We start from the raw sequence: 18,847 nt of genomic DNA on the forward strand, positions 1-18,847 counted from the left end.
AGTGTGAGGAGGTGTTAGACAAACACTTCAGAGGATACTTACAGGCATGAACGCATAGGAACTGCGGTAAGTTCAGAAAATAAGTTCTCTTCTTTTTGTCTTTAGTATAATTATCATTCAAAAGCATAGTTTTAATGAAACAGATGTATCCTGGTATTCTAAGGATGTACTGAAGTGTGAATATAAAAATCCTGTTTAACAGTCTTTAGATATCCATTCAGTGTAAAATGTGGACCCTTTAAATTTTCAGCCCCAACATTTGTAAGACTTAATTACATTACTGATACTTGTTTTAGCAGCCATGATGGTAAGGTGATGTGGTAGCCAGGCATTAAGGTTTAATATCCCCTTTCCACTGAGACACTTTACTCCTTAAGTCCAACCCCATCACCTAAAATGAAAAAGCATTTCAATGAGGGTTTTGTGAAATCAATAGCAGACTCAGTCTATAGAGCAACATGTGACACCAACGAGTCGCGGTGTGGGCTGGCACGAGATGAAGATGGCTATGAAAGGGTCGGAGGTGGCTGCTCTTAAATTCACAAGCATCATAGTTTGTGCTGTTTTACTCAGACAAGGAGCACCTGAGAAGACAGGTGAGTAGGCCACCAAAACATGCTACCAAATCCACTTTTTTATGTATTTGGTTACTATCTGTTTATTACACAATCTCTGATGCTATTTTATAGGAGGTGGCAAGGAAGACCAGAAATACGCCATTCTGAAGGAGATCATTTCAGAGTGGAGTAAAGGAGGTGGTGCAAATCCACAGAGAGCTCCCACTGAGACAAACACCAAGGATCAGTCTGTGCCCACTTGGATGAGGAATATCGTGGGGGGCTTAAAAACGCTTGGTCTACTTCCCAGCAGGAATATGCCTTCTTTAAACAAGCCAATTAACAGACATCGTCTCTCTGGCTTCCTCTACAACATCTCCATGTACCTTCAGGAGATGGGTGCTGAGTTGGAGGAGGAGCCGGCAGAGCCAGACGAGGAGCAGCTTTGGGAGAAAGTGCTGCATTATTTCCTGCAGTCTGAAGGAAACGCTGCCCAGAATCAGTGGAACGGCCGGGTACCACCCCGGCCCAGCGTTAGAGTGCAGGACTGGTTTCTGTCCCTCAGAGGTAGCCCACACTGGGACTGGCTCCTAGGCCTGCTGCAGAGCCTCATCACTCTATCAGAGCGTCAGTCTCACAGGCCCTTCTTGACTTTCATAGCTCAAAACTGGAGGACAGTGAGTGCTGTGCTGGAAGCTGCTCTTCAGGCTCTCGTCAGCGGGACCTACGGTCAGGCCAGTGCAGGCCTACAAAGCTTCATCTGTGCACTGAAGGGTCGCACTGACTGTGCCTTTAGTGTCAGCTGGCTTCAGCAGCTGCTGCAGTTCCTAGAAACACGCAGCTGGAAGCCTGTGGTTAGTTTGCACCCAGCAGGGGAAGCTGCTGAACACAGCAAGGGCTCGAATGCATTTGGACGTTTAAAGCCCTTCAGCTTGCCCCCTGAGGCCATGAGACAGAATGGGTTGTACGGAAATGCATCCGTGGATGAAATGGTAGCCACCGAGACGGAGGCAAACTCCATGCAAAGCTTGCTGCTGCAGGCTTTGTCACGTTCGGGTGGAGGCGAGCGAGGAGGCAATTTGGCACAGAAAAATTTAGCTCTCGTGCAGAGTTTGGATGGGCTGAGGAGGGGCCTCCTGCACAGGGTGGGCAGTTCTGTCTATGGCAACCTGAGGGAGAAAGTATCAAGAGTCACAATGGCGCTGCTTGATGACGTCAGCAGCCTGGTGGATATGCCACAGCCCAAAACCCGGAGCCGGTGCTCCGCTGGTGAGTATTTATATGAGATTTGGTCTAAAGTTGTTCTCACAATTAGAAGAAATAAAAAACAGGAGTTAAATTTATCTGATGTGGTTAGAAATCTTTGTTTTTTGCATTTAAACACAAACTAACATCAGAATCTTTTCATAATTTCATAATTAAATAAGGTCACACACCCTCTTCCTGTAGTTTCCATAAAAAGTGCTCGTTCAGAAAACAATTTTAACCCAGAGAAACCCCCCAGGGAGAGGACGGTGACAGTGAATGACACTGCTTTAAAAACGCTATAATCATCCTGGCCAGTGAGGGCATCTGTTAATCCTCCCATTGATGTCAGTAACTTTATATGTTGGGCATTGTTAGCCGAGCTGCAGTGTTACATCATCCATGGTTGTGTACTGCAGAAGCTTCCAGCTGCTTTTCCACTGCTTATTCACTTTGATTTCCAAATAATATTTCCTTTCTTATCGGTCTTCTTGAAGGCGACCTACGACAGCTCATCTTATGGTAAGATATATTAGAAATATAAATGACTACGTTTTTGATTTAATTTGATATATTTTGCATTAAATATCTAGCAAAACAAAACAGACATTGTTCTGTCTGTGGATTTGTAGGGGAATAAGGCACAACGTGATGTGGAACACTCAAGCTTTGGGTGTAAGCTCCCGGGGCCTCCCGAGCTCCCTCCCATTCCTGTCCTGCCCTTCCACTGAAGGAGATGAGCCAAGATCACCAAAATCACCAGCTCAGTCAACCCCAAAAGCCACTCCCGCTGCACGTAAAGCCTCCAACATAAAGCTTCACATTGAACCATTAACTGCACTTAACAGCCAGTCACAAACAGAGACTAAAGAGAGCACCGGTCAGCAGAAGGAGATGGAGTACTCCACCTCGACAGAAATCCTGGAGGCCGCATGTAATGAATCCATCCCAGGCTTGACCGGCGTCTCTAACTTCACTGTATTCCTCTATTGTAAACTGTTTGAAGGTGAGAATGGGTCAGTTAACCCTGCAATGGATCAGATGGAGCTCGACCTGCATGCTACGTGCTCTGATGCAGCCTGGTACCTGTCTGCTGCAGAGGAGGACTTCCTCTGGGTCCATGTCTGCAGCGAGTTCTTTGCCCATGAATTTAACAATACAGTGTGTGCCAACTCATCTTTCTGGCTGCAGAGAGCACATCAGGTAATGGATTACTTTTTAGATGAGTGAGCACAAGTGTCTTCTTGGAATTCAGCTTAGCAAGGAATACAAATTTGAGTTTTGGTTGCCTTTTTTTTTTAAATCTTAGCATACAGTCATGTGAAAAAATTAGGACATGCTGTGAAAGCCTGCAAGCATGTTTGGTCATATGGAAATTTAATATTCATTTTAACAATAGTGGGAGGTTCAAATGATAAAACGAAACAATTATAACTGAAGAAAACACATTTTAATGTAAAATGCAATACTTGAGTTAGGACACCGCTGCATTAATTCACATTAAAAATGGCCAAGGATTCGCTCACAGGCGAATCACATCAGTCGCACATGATTAAAACATCCTTACTCAGCATTTTAAAGGAGGCTTGCCCTGTTTAAACCTAAGACGCTGAGTTTGGTGTGCTCCTGACCATTGAAGTGAGAGTGAACACTATCATGAGATCAAAAGAGCTGTCTCAGGTCTTCAGATAGAAGATTGCAGCAGCTTATGAGTTTGGGAAGGGATTTGGAAAGATCTCAAAAGAATTTGAGGTCAGCGATTCCTTCCCAAAAATAGTCTACAAGTGGAGGACATTGACACAGGTCTGGCTGTCTGAGCAAGTTCACCCCGAGAGCAGAGTGCAAGATGCTAAAAGAAGTCTCCAAAACAATGTCTTCAGGCTGTTGCAACTTCTGATGTAAAATGCATGCCTCTACAATCAGAAATCAGACTGCACATGTTTAATTTGCATGGGAGAGGCCAGAGAGAACAAAGACTAGGACTTCTGGGATAATGGGCTGTACATGCAAATAATTCCTCAAAAATCTCACAGCTGAAGGAATTCTGCTGGATTGGAGGAAACCTTCCTCAGACCATGTCAGAGACTGATGGACGGCTACAAGAAGCATCACTGATGCTATTTCTAACAAAGGGGGTAACACTAGCTATTAGGGGGTTGGGTGTCCTAATGGTTTTCACAGTTAGAATACAAACTTTTGTTAATATCGTTTGTTTAATTAATACATTTAATATTTGTTGTTTATGTGCAATTAAATCTTTTGTTTCCAGAGTTAAGTCAAAACAAGATTCTTAATAAAGAACTGAATATTCTGTGGGTTGACTAATTTATTTTGTGCTGTTTCAGGCTGCAGTGACAAAGGACTATCATTTTTTTAACCAGACGAGCATAGATGAGCTGTGTGTGCAGCTTTCAGATGAGTCAATGTGGAATACAGGACTCAGTGAGAACTGTCTGGCTCAGTTGGGCGGCAGGTCTCTCAGTGCTCAGGCTTTCAGACACTGCTTTCTACCCAACAACTCAGTCCTGATCTCATCTCTGTGTGGCACTGACTCGCACCAGTCCTTGCCAGAGGGCAGGTGGGCTGCAGCATACTGTTCCAAAATACACAATGTCTCCCATGATGACACCACTTTGAAGACTTGTCAGTACAGAGAGTGGCCTGTGCAACATTTCACTAACTTCACCCTCCTGGAGCTCTGTGTGCAGACACGTGGACTGAGAGAGTACATTTGTCTGAATGCCACACTCTACTATCAGCTTTTAAGAACAAACCCTCAGTTTGCTGATGTCTGTGCTGATCTGCTGGCTGAACAGGAAGACAGGAAGTGCTTCCTCCAGAGGTTTTTTGACATGCTTCCAGCACCTTATGACTTTGACACATCACAGCTGTGCGTGGACCCGGCACCACTGCTGATGGATGTCCTGCACAAGCTGAGCGTGTGTGAGGTCGAGATGGGAGAGCGTGAGGGTTTTTTAGTGGCGCTGGGATATGTGCTGCGAGTCTTAGATTTTATGGTGGGTCTCTCTTCGGGGCTGGACGAGGGAGAAAGAGAGGCAAGGCAGGGTCTGGGTCAGGCTATTCTCCTCTCCAGTCTCATCGACAACACATCCTGGTCCGCACTGCGGCCGGAAGCCTCCACGAGCGTTCTCCACACTGTGGGAGTGTTCCTACGCAGAGAGCAGAATGCCACACTAAAGGAGGACCTGCTGAGCTGCTTCAGTGTAAGATGCAGTTACTAACAGACATATTTGTTTAACAGACACACAATAAGTAAATAACCTGTTACTCCTGTTACATCAGCCTGTCCTCTGGGACCTCATCCAGCGTGATGACAACTCATCTGCTCTCAAGGTTCTGCTGCAGGTACTGAGCGTGTGCAGATTTACCCACATATAACACCTCACACATAGACACACTGAGAGTTACATTCAACTGAATCGCCCACCAGGAGTACCTCCAGATGCCAAGAGACAGCATTCGTACTCTAGTGATGTCGGCTGAGAAGGATGCAGTCAAGAGATTTCTCTCCCACATGCATCGAAGCTGGGATCAGCTTCAGGTTGAAACCAGCCAGGTTTGTTCTTCAACTTTTTGTACTTAAATATGTTTATTACTAAAGCTTCCTCTGTGTAAGAAGCTAATTAGCTGGATAAATACACATAAATGAGCCCTTGTTGATTTCACTCAGTAAAACCATTCATCACAGAGTAAGGAGATGGAGAAGAATTGTAATGTGTTTTCTTTCATATGCATTTCTTTTGATTGGTGGTTATTACAGTAGGTTGCACTGTGTTGCTTCTGCTTTATTTGGATTCACGTCATGGTCCATGCATAGTTAAAGAGTGCCAAATTGAATCCACGTCCATTCCTGTCCGGCGTTTTGTTTTCTCTGTCAGGCCTCTCAAAAAGAGTTGCAGGCCATGGAAACAATGACAGCAGCTTTCATCCACAAGTTCCCGCGAGTGACCCCAGAGCTGTTTGTGGACCTTTCTCAGTTCATTCCCTTTATGTCTGTCTCTGACATAATGAGCTTCCCAGCCTCCCTCATCGTCAATGACAGCGTGTGAGTTGTGGGCCAAACGTGGTCATAGTTAATGTAAAACTTCTCAATGTGACACTAACAGCTTCTGCAATGCTCTTCAGATTGACAGCCATCCGTGACCACAGCTCGGGGATGAAGTCCCTGCAGAAAAAGGCCTTTGTAAAAAGACTCCTGCAGTCTAGCGTGGTGGGTGATGTCCCTACATGGCCACCATACTTTCTCAGCTCCATCCTCCCACTTCTGCCTTACCTCCCAGTCAGTCATTTTCAGCAGCTGACATCACAGCAGGTTTGAGGGCATTTCTCTGATTGACATATTCTTACATGACTTTATCTCTTTTCATTAATGAATACCTACATGAATAAATGCTTCCATACACCAACCAATACCAACACGTATGTGAGGTTTTAGAGAAAAGTGTTCTCCACCGCCACTATTAAAGACCTACTTTACCACCATGAAACTTTCTTTTCACTCTGCATGCTTTTTTCGTCATTGTAATCCTCTCGGTCAGCTTGCTCCTTTGGTGGAGTTACTTGGCAATGGCAGTCTGGATGGAGTAAGGGGGCGCCATGTGCTGCGGACCCTCTTCAGTAGGAAGATAAATGTGACTGGTGACAACATAATGAGGTGGGATCCAGATACCTTAAACTTATCCAAACTTATCCATGTCTAGAGTATTGTGCAAAAGTCTTGAGCCACCATTTCTCTAAATTTTGCTTCCGAGGAGTCAGACTTTCTTTCAAAATTTCTGAGTAGTCTAGACCAATAGAGCAATAGTTTTTCTTTTTCTTTGGACATTGGCTGCTTTTTCACTCATTTTCAGACCAGTTCTGTATGTGATCAACCACTTAACACCAGCCTGTGAGTCACTCAGATATACCTGTTTAGGTGCTGCAAAAACATATAATTTATTCCCATTTTGTAGTTGAATCTTTGAAGAAAACAAAAGATAATACAGTTTGACAAGCATGGTCCGTCAGCTGATCCGTCTGCTGTTCACCGAAACCTCATCAGAATTAGACTCAGTGGAAGGGTGACTGCCATTCTTAAGAAAAGGGAAAAAGGGAGAAAAGGCAGAGGTATGCCTCAAGGACTGGACTGAAAATGAGTGGCAACATGTTGAAATCCTCATCACTATGTACAGAGGAGGTTAGGAGAGATAGTCTGAAGCCATCTGTAAAACACGGTGGAGGCTCTGTCATGGTTTGGGCTGCGTTCCAGCCAGTGGTGATGAAGATCCTGTCAAAACTGATGGAAATATAAAAACTAACATCTAATTTTTATCCACCATCAAATAGCATATAGAAAGCATCTGATTGGCATTTTTAAATGTTATTGTTATTTTTTTTTCCAGAATGACAACAATCCCATACACACTGTTAGTTCAGTAAAAGCAAATGGAAAAAAACACACAATGGATCACTATCAGTCATGGATTGGCCTCCCCAGACTGAAGCAGTCAACATGACTGAAGCAGTGTGGGGTCATATTAACAGAGCACAAAACAAAATGCAGCCAAAATCCAAAAAAGAGCTTTGAATGTCCTTCAAGAAGCCTGGAGAACTACTCCCAAAGACTACTTAGAGAACTGACAATAAAACTTGACTAACATGAACGGACTTTCAAGCTCGTGAAAACTTTAAAAAACTTTTTTTATTGTATTTTCATTCGTTTACTCATGCTTAAATAAACTGATGCCCCTATTTCCAATTTCCTGTGCCAACTGTAAAGAAATTAGGTATGTTTAAAGACTTTTGCACAATAATATTTCTTTGGTATTGTTTTTGCAAAGGAAGTTAACATGAATCTGGGGTCCATAGTTGTAGCTTAGAGGGCCCACAGCAATTTTCTGTTTTCCCAGAAAGTCAAGCTGATGATGATTAATAACAATAGTGAATCTCATTTTAATCAGACGCAATGCAACATATGTTATCTTTATTGTGCTGTAGTTTATTCATTCTGTAAGGATCTCTGTATTTAGCTGTGATTTATTTCATAATTGAACCCTTCATTTTGAAGTCTATTACAAAAAGCATTATGCCATTGAACTTAATGTTAAATCAAGTGATCAGAAAAGTGAATGAGTGCCTTTTGCAGATTAGGAGTCCTTGCGTGCTACATGGATCCATCTGACTTGGGCTCATATCTTCAGGACTCTGCTGTAGCCTCTGCTCTCTGGCAGCAGCTGTCTCAGTGCATATCCAAGGGCTTTGTCAGTGCCGGTGGCAGGGTGAGGGGCATGGGACAACTTCAGGTTACAGTCTCAATTATGTTTTCATGGCATGTCTGACTAACTCTGTTTCACTGTGTCTTATGAATAGCTGTCTTCTTGGTTAATACCAGCAGTTCAGACCCTGAATGTCAGCAGCATGGCTCCTCTGGAGCTGTCTGCTCTCAGTGGTCTGCTTCCCCAGTTGGGAGCTTCTTTTCTGCTGTCACTCCCCTCAGATCAACTGCTGGAAGTCCTGTCACAGCCAGGATTACACACATATTCCCCAGCACAGGTCAGCAGGGAATTATTTCTCTTGTCATGCTTATCTTCTTCCTCCCCAAGTGTCACTGTAAATGTATAAATTTGAGTTGCATTTCGACAAAGTTTCCGATTTGTCAGGACAACTTCTAGTTGTTTTTATAAGGTGATGTGAAGCGTGTAGCAGTGGACCCCCCCTTTTCAGAGAAATGAAATGCTAACCTTTACTGAAATATGTAATGCCAGGGATTTTTGGCATAAATGTAAGTCTACTATTAATTTGCATATAACTAATGAAAAGCAGGGAATAAACAGAGATGAAATATGTGTCCTGTGTGAACTTTCTTAAAATGTGGGTGTTTTGTTGGCAGACTTATTTTTTAATGCTCTTTGCAGGCATTTAAAATGTTATCCAAGATTTTGAAGGACACCAACGTAAGTGAAAATTTTAAAAATATTTGTGCTGAATTCCGTCCAGCTGCACTCTCACCTCTGAGTTTTTCTCCTCCCGCCAGCTCACCATGGAAAAACTGTGCCGACTGAAGCCGTTACACTCCGGTCTCTCCCCTGCTGTGCTCAGAGACCTCCAGTGGGCTGAGATCAGTGAAGCTGTCCACTGCCAGTGCTGGAGAACATTGCTAACTGAGCTTAAGCCTGGCCATAGAGCCATGCTATACAATGCAATGCAGGAGGTGACGGAGCTTTGTTTCTTCTCCTCTGCTTCTTCTCACTTTTCTAATCTTATGGTTTATTATTTCCCCTCTGGTGCTGCATTGAGTAAAAAAGACATTTGAGCAGGTTGTGACAAATTAGATTCAATAAAGCATAAATTCACATTTCTTATTGTGGTTCTGTTTCAGCAGGCTCTGCACAGAGACACAAGGAACACCACTCTGCAGCTAAACTGTCTTTTACCATTTGTCCCTCTGAGGGAGCTGATGCAGACCATGAGTGCTGAAATCATTTCAAGAAGCATCAGCGTGTACAGGGACATAGACTGGTCGCCACACCAGGTGCACCCTTTTACTTTAATCCCTTTTTTTGCGTGCTGTTTAACATCACATTCATATAACAACAATAGCTCTTTTACAAAAGAAGAAACTGTTAGCAGCTTCAGTTTTCGCCCCCATTAATCTGCAACTCATAGGATATGCTTCAGGAGGCCCTTTCAGGATATTAATACTCCATTCACATCAGCTGCCATCAAGCTAATTAGTTTGGATGTTGTACAATGATGTGGAGGAGTACAGCATGAATTAATAATTGGCTACCTTAAAGGGGTTTTGTCACAGCCAAAATTGTTTTAGCCTGCTTTCACCACCTATTCTCAGCCCAACAAGACTTCAGTCAAACAAATGAAGTTCCTTTTCTCTCATTATCTTCCCTGATATGTGCAGTAATTGGACTGATCATTGGGTCAGTGTTAAACCTTAAATTTCCTCTTAAAAACAGTACTAAATGTTTATATGAGCATTATGAATTAAACACTTGTCAAAGTGATCTTAAATTTCACCTAAAACCAATACTGCTGCATATATATAGTATAGAGACATTTATGATTTCTGGGGCTGATGCCAGCAGAGTGTGGTTGTTTATGCTGGTTTATTATGAGGATCACTCTACAGATTAAAGTGAATCTACAGTGATAAAATCTTGACTGTTCTACACATACTGCTGGCTGTTTGCTCCAATTCACATTTCCTCTAAGCTGGTAGCATAATTTCTCTTTTACTTTGCCATGTTTACAGTTGCCCTTAGCTGTAGTGGAGAAAAATACCATCAACAGGAGGCAGAGCATCTGTGCTCATATTAGTCAGTCTCACATGAAGGAGGAAACTATCGTGAAGGACTGAGTGTCATATACAGTCTCCTTCTATTATGACGTGCTACATGGAAAAAAAAGGATAGAATGGCAACTGAGCTGAAGTCACGTTTCTGGTTAAACAACGTGATGACACTATTTCTGAACTAACCTGCAATATGATTTTCATATTGTACAATATACAGATGATATCTCTGGTTAACCAGCGTCTGCTGATAAATATCCTCCAACCAGTGTGTGTGCATATAGAGTGGCTAAAATAAAAATTGAACACCAATTTTCTAAGTATATTTCTAGAGGTTCTATTGATGTGACATTTTCAGCAAACGTCTGTAACAACCCATCCAATTCACACATGTAAAGAAGTCAAACTATAGATGTCCATAAATTATGTTATGTGTACAAATGGCAATACTAAAGTATATAAGGGACCAATTGTTCATCACCGTTTAGGGAATTGATTTTTATTTTCCTGTTGGGGCTAAAAAAACTTGCCTTATTGTAATATCTGGAAACTGGTTTGAGTTTCTTTCTTGATTTTAAAGAAACGCACAGTCAAAATGCTGACTCATGCTGTTCCTTTTCTTTACAGACTCAGTTTCTATTCAGTAAGATCCATGAATTTCTAAACATTACCAGCAAGTCAGTGAGGTAGGTTTCACCCCAGCCAAAGCACTGATTTAATAATTCATTTAATATTTTGATTGCAAGCTAAAATAAAAACACAACAGAAACATCTGAAGTTTCATTTTCAGTCAGACATCCGCTTAGAAGACAGTCTAAATAATGACTTCTTTCTCACTCATAGAGATCTGGGTCATATTGCTGGTGGAATGAGCTGTGACTTTCTGAAGCTCTGGACCAATGATACAGATTTTGTAGAGCTGCTTCAGTTTGTTAGTGAGCTGCCTGGAGGCATAAGACCTGCTCTGGTGAGGAATGTGAGCCATAAAAATTTATGTTTCCATGAAAATGCATTTTTTCCCTGTACTAACAAGTTCAGATATGCCACCAGCGAAAATGTATCATAGAGGAACTGAGAAGACAACCTAAACTCGACCTCAATATTTTGAGTTCTGCGTTTTCTGCAACATTGCCGTAAATATCACTTCCTTATATTTGTATTTTACTCTTTTTTTCTGAATAAATGTTTTACTGTTTCTCTCGGGTGACTGCATTTACACCCATGCTCTGCTCTTTTCCAGGGTGACCATGATAGAGAGACTCTCTAATGCATCCCTCAGAGCCATTTTGGACCACGTTCAAGCACAGTTTGCTGATTTTCTCAGACTGCCACATTATAAACAGACCAATTTAGCCGAGAAGGCCTTAACTGAGCTGGTAAAACACCCAAAATAACAGCTTATCATGCAAGATGGGCACAAGTTAACACATGTTTTAGCACATTTTAGACTCTCTGTTGCTGTAGGAAGTAAACTTTATCAAGCTCAAATACCAAATTCTGCAAATTCCCAAAGTAATAAAATTCTAAACCATTATAATGAGAATTCAGAGCAAACCGAAAAGAAGAAGAGCATTTTCTCGATGAGTTAAATCAGGGCTTCAGTTAGTGTTTGTGTGTCGCGTATTTGATTTGTTTTAACTCATTAATTTTGCAGAAAGAACATTTGTGTGTTCAGGCTTTTCAAGCAGGCGGTTGTAGTATTTAGAGAAAAACAGATGGAGAAAGTGCTTCAGAACATAACCCGCCTTTATCCTCTCAGCAGCTTTTCACACAAGTGAAGTCATTTCAGTGTGAAATCCTGGTAATCCGGGACGTCTCTCTCTGTATGTCGTGCTCCGCAGGGCTCTTCTCTGTCTGAGGGGCAGATTGATGGCACCGCTCTGGATACCCTCGGACCTTTGCTGCCTTTCTTAGACAGGGACAGTTTGGCTCTGGTGGACAGACGAGCGGTGGCTCTGCGGCTGGAGGAGATGAGAAATTTCTGCCTTCCTAAAGAGGCTCTGAGGGATATCAGTGCTCTGCTCACCCAGAAAGAACTGTTTGGGTAAAGCAACACATGTGTAGGAGTTTTAGCACCTCAAGATAAGAATTTAAATATTGTTATTATTATTATTTTGGATTTACACAAACAAGCAGCATAAGCACCGAAAAATGAATTAATTAGAAAAAAAAAGGTCACACCATGAAAAACTTAAATCGAAAATATATCAAACAGCACTGTGGAAGTCATGAAATGTAAGCCTGTAAAAATATATGTAAAGAAATCAAGCCCACCACATCATTTTTTAAATTTATCATATCTTTTATAAGTTGAAATATACTGACATAAAGGTCACGACTGCAGGATCAGCACACTCTCTTTTAGTTTCACTCCATCTTTTCTCTTCTCCTAACCTATCGCAAGTAACTGGGCACTAGTCTCATAAATATCTGTCTGTACGATGTACAGACAGATATCGTACAGACAATTTATGTGATAGTTCAATCTGGACCGCAATAGTGCTGCTGCCCAGTGCTGTAGCAAATCGGATATTTCACACACAAATAATGCACCAGCTTGGTTGTCTGAATCATTTTTGTACATTTTAGCCCCAACTGATCTCAAGTGACCCTGAAACCAGTACATACAATAATAACCTGTTACAAAATACCACCTCCAATTCAATTCAGTTTCGTTCATAGAGCACTAAATCACAACGAGAGTCGCCTGAAGTGGTGTTATAGCGACCCTACATTAATACAGAGACGACGCCCTCTAAGCAAGCGCATGGTGACAGCGGGAAGGAAAAACTCCCTTTTAACAGGAAGACACCTCCAGCAGAACCAGGTTCAGGGAGGTGCAGCCATCTGTTACACATAGCTGGGGGGCAGGGGAGGGGGACAAGACAAAAGACACTGTGGAAGAGAAACAGAGACAGATAATAACTAATGGTTAAATACAGTCTGCAGTCTGTCAAGCTGAGGATTATTCCGAGTGAAATGAAATGAGTGGTCTCATTATGTGGCCTCAACTTTTAACAATTTGCAAAACAAAGCTTCTTGGTCCAAAATACAGTAAAATATACTAATCGTCTTACACTGACCTGCAAACTTTGTCTTTCAGACACAATCCACATCCATTTGTGGAGAGTAGAATAATGGTGTAAAATACAAGCCCATTTGGGAAATCCCAGCACTGCTCCTGCACTAACACGTGGATTGTCACAATTCGGAGGATTAGGACCCAAATGTAAACTCAGGAGACGAGCAAGATTTAACAACTGTCAGCCGTTTAATGAGGCTGGGTATAGAAGTCCCACACAGCAATACAAAATCCACAAAGGCACAAAGAGAATCACACAGGGCTTGATAACTGGTTAAAAAGACACTGAGACGAAGAACCAAGGAATGACAGGACTATATATACTCAAACACACACTGAGGGCTAGAGTCACAGCTGGAGAAACAACATGTAGATGAAACTAATTATGATTAAAGTGCAGGGAGAGAGTGACTTACAAAATAAAACAGGAAGTAAGAAATAATAACTGAACCTCTGTGGATGCAGAGACAGGAACATTACGCTAACAAAACATACTAACAGAACACATACTCAGAACATGAGAGGAACAGACTTACAGACTTACTTGATAAACATCACTAAGACCCCGAAACTCTAAAAAAAGAATATAAATCAAATCCCAGACAATAAACACAACTCCTAAATTTCAAAGAACTAATAAAACCCCGGCTCCACAACCCAGGATAATAAGAGATTTCCCACTTTAAGCAGCAGTAATGAATACCTATTCTTGTTTTCCAGAGAGCCATCCAAGTGGCAAATTGGAGATGTAGAACATTTGGGTCGACTGGTGTTTGCTCTCTCAACGAAGCAGATTAACTCCATTCCACTGGTAAGCAGCAAAAATCATTCAAATAACTACATTTATTTTACTTTCACTGGCTTTCTTGGAGAGATTTTGACCTGCAGGAATTCATAATAAGGGTTTCTGCTGTACAGTCAGTGCTGAATAAAGACACTGTGGAGCAGGTCCTGGTGGGTCAAAGGCGCTGGGAAGACAGCATTACTGGTGGCGTGTGCATTACCCAGTGTATTGACCAGCATCGCCAGAGACAGCAGACTCAGAGCCTCATTCGGGGCATTGTGAAAGCACGGAGCCGGAGGGCAAAAAGTTCAGTAAATGTTTCTTTAAGTGCATGCTCTGTTTAACGCATTTTACAGAACATATAAATGCCACCTTTTAGCATCTTTTCACTGAATCCGCATGTGTGGGTTTTTTCTTTCTTGAGCAGTGCCGGTTCCAAGCTGTGCAGACATTAGAGGGACATATCCTTCAGCTTGGACATCCACTCAGCTCAGCCGAATGTCACAGGAGGAGCTGAAACAGTGCGTAGAGGTGTTTGGTCAGGATTCTTTGCTGAGCTCAGAGCAGCGCCGGTCACTGTGGGTGAAACTCAGACAGGTCAGTTAAACTCCACTTACAGGACCATCCCCCACAGCACTCAAATTGTCCTCCTCTTTATATTTCTCTGTATATATCATCCCTTAAGATTGCTTCAGGGTCTGTCAGAGCGGGACTCTTCTGTCTCTCCTTCATGTTTAGATTTTGACCCCATGAGGTGGATCTAAAACAAAAGTGGTAGCAATATATGTTCCAAAAGTGTGATCAAAAATCTATAAGAGGTGCTAAAGAATTAAAATAATTGTGAGATATAGAGGGAAAAAAAATAGACTGTTGTGTCTTAGCTAAAAAAAAACAAACCCATTCAATCCAGTTGTTGAGTCCAGTGAGAGAGCTGAGTGAAGATCAGGTGCTGGAGCTGGGCTCACTGGTGACTGAAATGCGAGAGAAGGACCTGCAAGACACTAAACTCTCTAATCCAGGTGTTTTGGCACATCTGGGCACACTGACAGACTGGAGCCCTAAAAAGGTGAGCTAGTTTAAAAAATTATTTATTCATTTATTCTCTAAAACAGATGGGTGACAAATTAAAGTAAAACCAGCCTAAACTGTTGGCACTGAATCTATAAGCATGTGAAGTTTTAAAGAAGGGTTTGAACCGGGTTCTTCTGTGTTTTGAAGTTTGAAAATAAAGTCCAAATCTCCCATAGGGATGCAAATGGGTTCAGATGTAGAGACTCTGGGCTCTATTGCCCGATTCATGTCTTTTGCAAAGTCTTCAAATGATTTAGTGTCTGCCACCAGGATCATTTATTTCATTATGGGATAAAGATAGTCACTCAGACCATGGGTATGCAGACCATGTCAGCATACCCAGTGCATAAGATTCACTGACTGCATTGTTGAAGGCTTTTCCTTTGAATTTGACCCCCAAATTTATGAAAATAAGTTGCAGAATCAAAACTTGAGTGTGTTAATATGAAAATTTGTGGTTCCTGTCTGACTTTTCAGATGAGAGCAGTGATTTTGAATGTGTTGCGGAAACGCAAACTTAAAGTGGAGCAGTTAACAGTTGTTGATCTGGCAGCGTTTGGCCATCTGATCTGTGGTCTGCATCCCTCTGAGATGAAAAAACTGAGCCCCTACAACTTCAGGTCAGTGATATAAATTGCTTACCCACACTACATGCACTTAGCTCTAGCTCTAGCTACAACAGAAACATGTAAAAGCAAGAAGGAGGAAACAAAGCGATCCAACTTTATAAACAAATTATCCAGCATATGTACGGGAACAATCACAAACTGACAAATGTCAAACATAGCTATCAGCTTAGTTTGACATGATGGGGGAAAAAAATATCTGTCAAATAATGCTACTCTCACAATCTGTCAAAGTAATAGCTCATAATGAAACTCCCTCCTGCTGCAAAACAAAACTATCTGCTGTGGTTTTATGAATAAAAGAGCTGATATCACATGAACCTGCTAGCAGATGCTAACCAACAGCAGGCGGGAGCACGATTCTGAACAAAACAAAGCCAGTGAAAACGTTTTCTATCCTCAGAGGAGGAATAAAATCTTGAATCTTTCCCCCCAAACTGCAGTATGGCTGTTGTGTTCCTGCGGGAGACATCCCTGCCATGCACAGAGCAGCAGATGGAGGCATTGACAAGCTGTTTGTCCAGACCGCAGGCCTTTGGTCCAGTTAATACTTGGGGACCAGAAGTTTTCACTGAAATTGGGACGTTGGCAGGTATAGTAGAGCATAATATCCCTTGGGTATAAACTCTTTTTGATTAACTTTTTTAAAAATTGTTTCTTTTTAAAGAGGAAATGACAGCTCTTGGATGGATAGGTACAATTAAAAGTATCCCTGAGGGTACAGGCTCGGAAGTAAGAGGAAATGTTTCTCTACACTCCTCCTGTGATGTGACATGAGAAACATTAATTATCTCACTATAGCGCTCCTCTCTCTCTCTCTCCCTCTATGTCCAGCGGGCCTGCCAGACATGGTGCTGTCAGCCCTGCTACAAGAACAAGTGGGGGGAATCACCCCTGAAGCTATCGCCCTGATATCACCAAAAAAGATGGCAGTGAGTTTCATCACTTGTTTTAAAGCCGATTTTTAGCTCCATAATTTTATTCTTAGATCCAGTAGAGTAGCTTTGCATGATTCACAGATTAAAATAATCCTTATGTTTTTTATTCTGGCCCTTGGTGAAGCAAGCAGTCTTAGGTCATTTCCCTTTAAGTCAGCTCTCTTCTGATTGAGTGCCCTCTGCAAACAGAAGGTCTGCAGAGCAGGTGGGCAGTGATTTCCTTGCTTACAGCTGGAGACATCTATGTATCTGAGACAATCATTTTAAGGACATGCATAGCCAAGAGCTCTCTCTTTTTCACATGACTACATATTCAGTCATTCTCTTTTATCTTTTTGAAAATGATGAAAAACATTTTTTTAAGCTTTTGATTTTCATCAAATGAATATTAAATAAGTAAATATCATAAATAATGCACTAAATTACAGTGGGCCTCAAAAGGGTTTGTCTGTGATTTTTAATTGGACAGATAAACAGAACAGGATAGTTTTTTTTTTGCTGTAATACACATAATATAACATTTTATTTATATACAAATTACTGAACTCGCCATAAAAATGTGCAACTCTGGAAATAACTGAGAAATGTCAAATCAAAGAAAACCTGATGCCATGTAATGTCTGCATTCCTGGAAATGAAAAATATATATTTTTTTGTGTTGGGTGTGCGCCTGACAGGTGGTGTTTAGTGCAGTTCAGTTGTCATGGTTGAGTGTGGAGCAGGCGTGGGCTGTCACTGAGGAGCAGTGGGCAGAGCTGGACAAGGAACAGAGACATGCTGTTGGATTAGCTCAATACGAAGGAGATGTTCTGCTGGAGCTGAGAGGCGGGTGTCTTTAGAAACAATACAACTGATAACCTCCCCCATATTTAGTCTGTTAAAGCCACTCTGCATGATACTTGTTTCTGATAAGCACTGAATAAGATTTGTGTTTTTGTTCATGATGTATTCTGTTCTCCTTCTTCCACAGGAAGAAACTTGGCTCCAGCAGCCCTGAACAAAGACATCTTCACTTTATGCTCACTGGCTTTGCACCTCTTCTTGTGGCAACTTATTTAAAAGACTGGAAGAACATTTAATTGTCCCTTTGACCTGGTATCATCATATTTGTACTTCAAATAAATAATTTGAACTGTTCTGTTTCGTCTGCGTGCTATTCCTTTAACTTGCATTGCTCTTGATTGTGCTTGGCTGCACATGTTTCTCTCTTATGCGGGTTATCAGCTTGGCAGAATATAAATGAGTTTATGTAGGTGTTTTGTCTGTAATGTTCTTTTGTTAGAACAATCTCGCTGCAATAATTAATGTTTGACAGAGGATAAGACTTTCAGAAATTTGAGATATTTCATTAATACACCGTGGTCTATACACTCATCAGACAATTTATTAGGCTCTGTATGCTGCTACTGGGTTGGACTTGCTGCAAATCTGTTGGTTGCACATCCATGATCTGAATCTCCTGTTTCATCACATCCTAAATGTGCTCTACTGAATAGAGATCTGGTCACTGTGGAGGCCATTTGAGTACAGTGAACTCTTGCCATGTTCAAGAAAGCACTTTGAGATGATTTGAGCTTTGTGACATGGCCCAAAGCAGCCATTAGACAAAGGATAAACTGCAGTCATAAAGGGGTAAGCCTGTGGTGTTTACACAATGCTCAGCTAGAACTATGGAACCTAAAGTGAGCCAAGAAAATTTTCACCACACCATTACCGCGTCACCAGCAGCCTGAACAGTTGACACAAGGCAGATTCGTTCAATGCGTTCATGCTATTTACTCCAAATTCTTACCCTACCATCTGAATAATGCAGCAGAAATCAGTACTCATTGTACCAGGCAATGTTTTTCACATCTTCTATTGTCTAGTTTCAGTGAGCCGGTGTACATTTGCAGTCTTAGTTTTCGCATCTTAGCTGACAGGATTGGCATGTGGTGTGGTCTTCTGCTGCTGAAACCAATGTGTGCTCTTCTGCACTCATTTGAGTTACACATGGATTATACTTCCGCATCAGATCTACGTCATAACTTAGGCCATAACCGCAACTTCATTTTAACCCTACACCGCAACCTTCTATGTAACCTGACGTGCACCTCCTGAGAAATGTAACTACACGTCGGGTCAAGGCATTCCACAACAGTCTGAATGGCGTGGAAGGTTGCGCGCAGGGGTAAAAGGAGTTTTTCGGTTACTACATAAATTAGGGCGTAGATTTCACACAGAAGTCAAAATCAAGCTT

At 41.8% G+C, this 18,847-nt stretch overlaps 1 protein-coding gene across 1 annotated transcript; it reads left to right on the top strand.

Moving 5' to 3' along the window:
- Positions 1 to 496: 496 nt before the first annotated feature.
- Positions 497 to 17,699, top strand: LOC113021968 (stereocilin). The gene is made up of 29 exons (XM_026166930.1): positions 497 to 596; positions 690 to 1,826; positions 2,300 to 2,324; positions 2,435 to 3,005; positions 4,148 to 5,026; positions 5,106 to 5,168; positions 5,254 to 5,379; positions 5,702 to 5,868; positions 5,949 to 6,135; positions 6,362 to 6,477; positions 7,948 to 8,080; positions 8,172 to 8,354; positions 8,717 to 8,755; positions 8,836 to 9,012; positions 9,184 to 9,333; positions 10,735 to 10,793; positions 10,951 to 11,074; positions 11,158 to 11,240; positions 11,348 to 11,483; positions 11,949 to 12,151; positions 13,910 to 14,000; positions 14,108 to 14,279; positions 14,401 to 14,570; positions 14,884 to 15,039; positions 15,522 to 15,664; positions 16,114 to 16,262; positions 16,505 to 16,602; positions 17,286 to 17,433; positions 17,579 to 17,699. Exons 1-29 carry the CDS (start codon positions 497 to 499, stop codon positions 17,665 to 17,667), a joined length of 5,874 nt encoding a protein of 1,957 aa, XP_026022715.1. The 3' UTR covers positions 17,668 to 17,699.
- The last annotated feature ends 1,148 nt before the right edge of the window (positions 17,700 to 18,847 follow it).

Source organism: Astatotilapia calliptera, chromosome 1 (assembly GCF_900246225.1).
Source record: "Astatotilapia calliptera chromosome 1, fAstCal1.2, whole genome shotgun sequence".
Taxonomy (NCBI): domain Eukaryota; kingdom Metazoa; phylum Chordata; class Actinopteri; order Cichliformes; family Cichlidae; genus Astatotilapia; species Astatotilapia calliptera.

Coding starts and splice junctions, on each gene's coding strand:
- LOC113021968 (XM_026166930.1), top strand. CDS start 497: ATGAAGATGGCTATGAAAGGGTCGGAGGTGGCTGCTCTTAAATTCACA. Junction 6,136..6,361: donor AGCAGCTGACATCACAGCAG/GTTTGAGGGCAT, acceptor CCTCTCGGTCAG/CTTGCTCCTTTGGTGGAGTT. Junction 8,081..8,171: donor TTGTCAGTGCCGGTGGCAGG/GTGAGGGGCATG, acceptor TCTTATGAATAG/CTGTCTTCTTGGTTAATACC.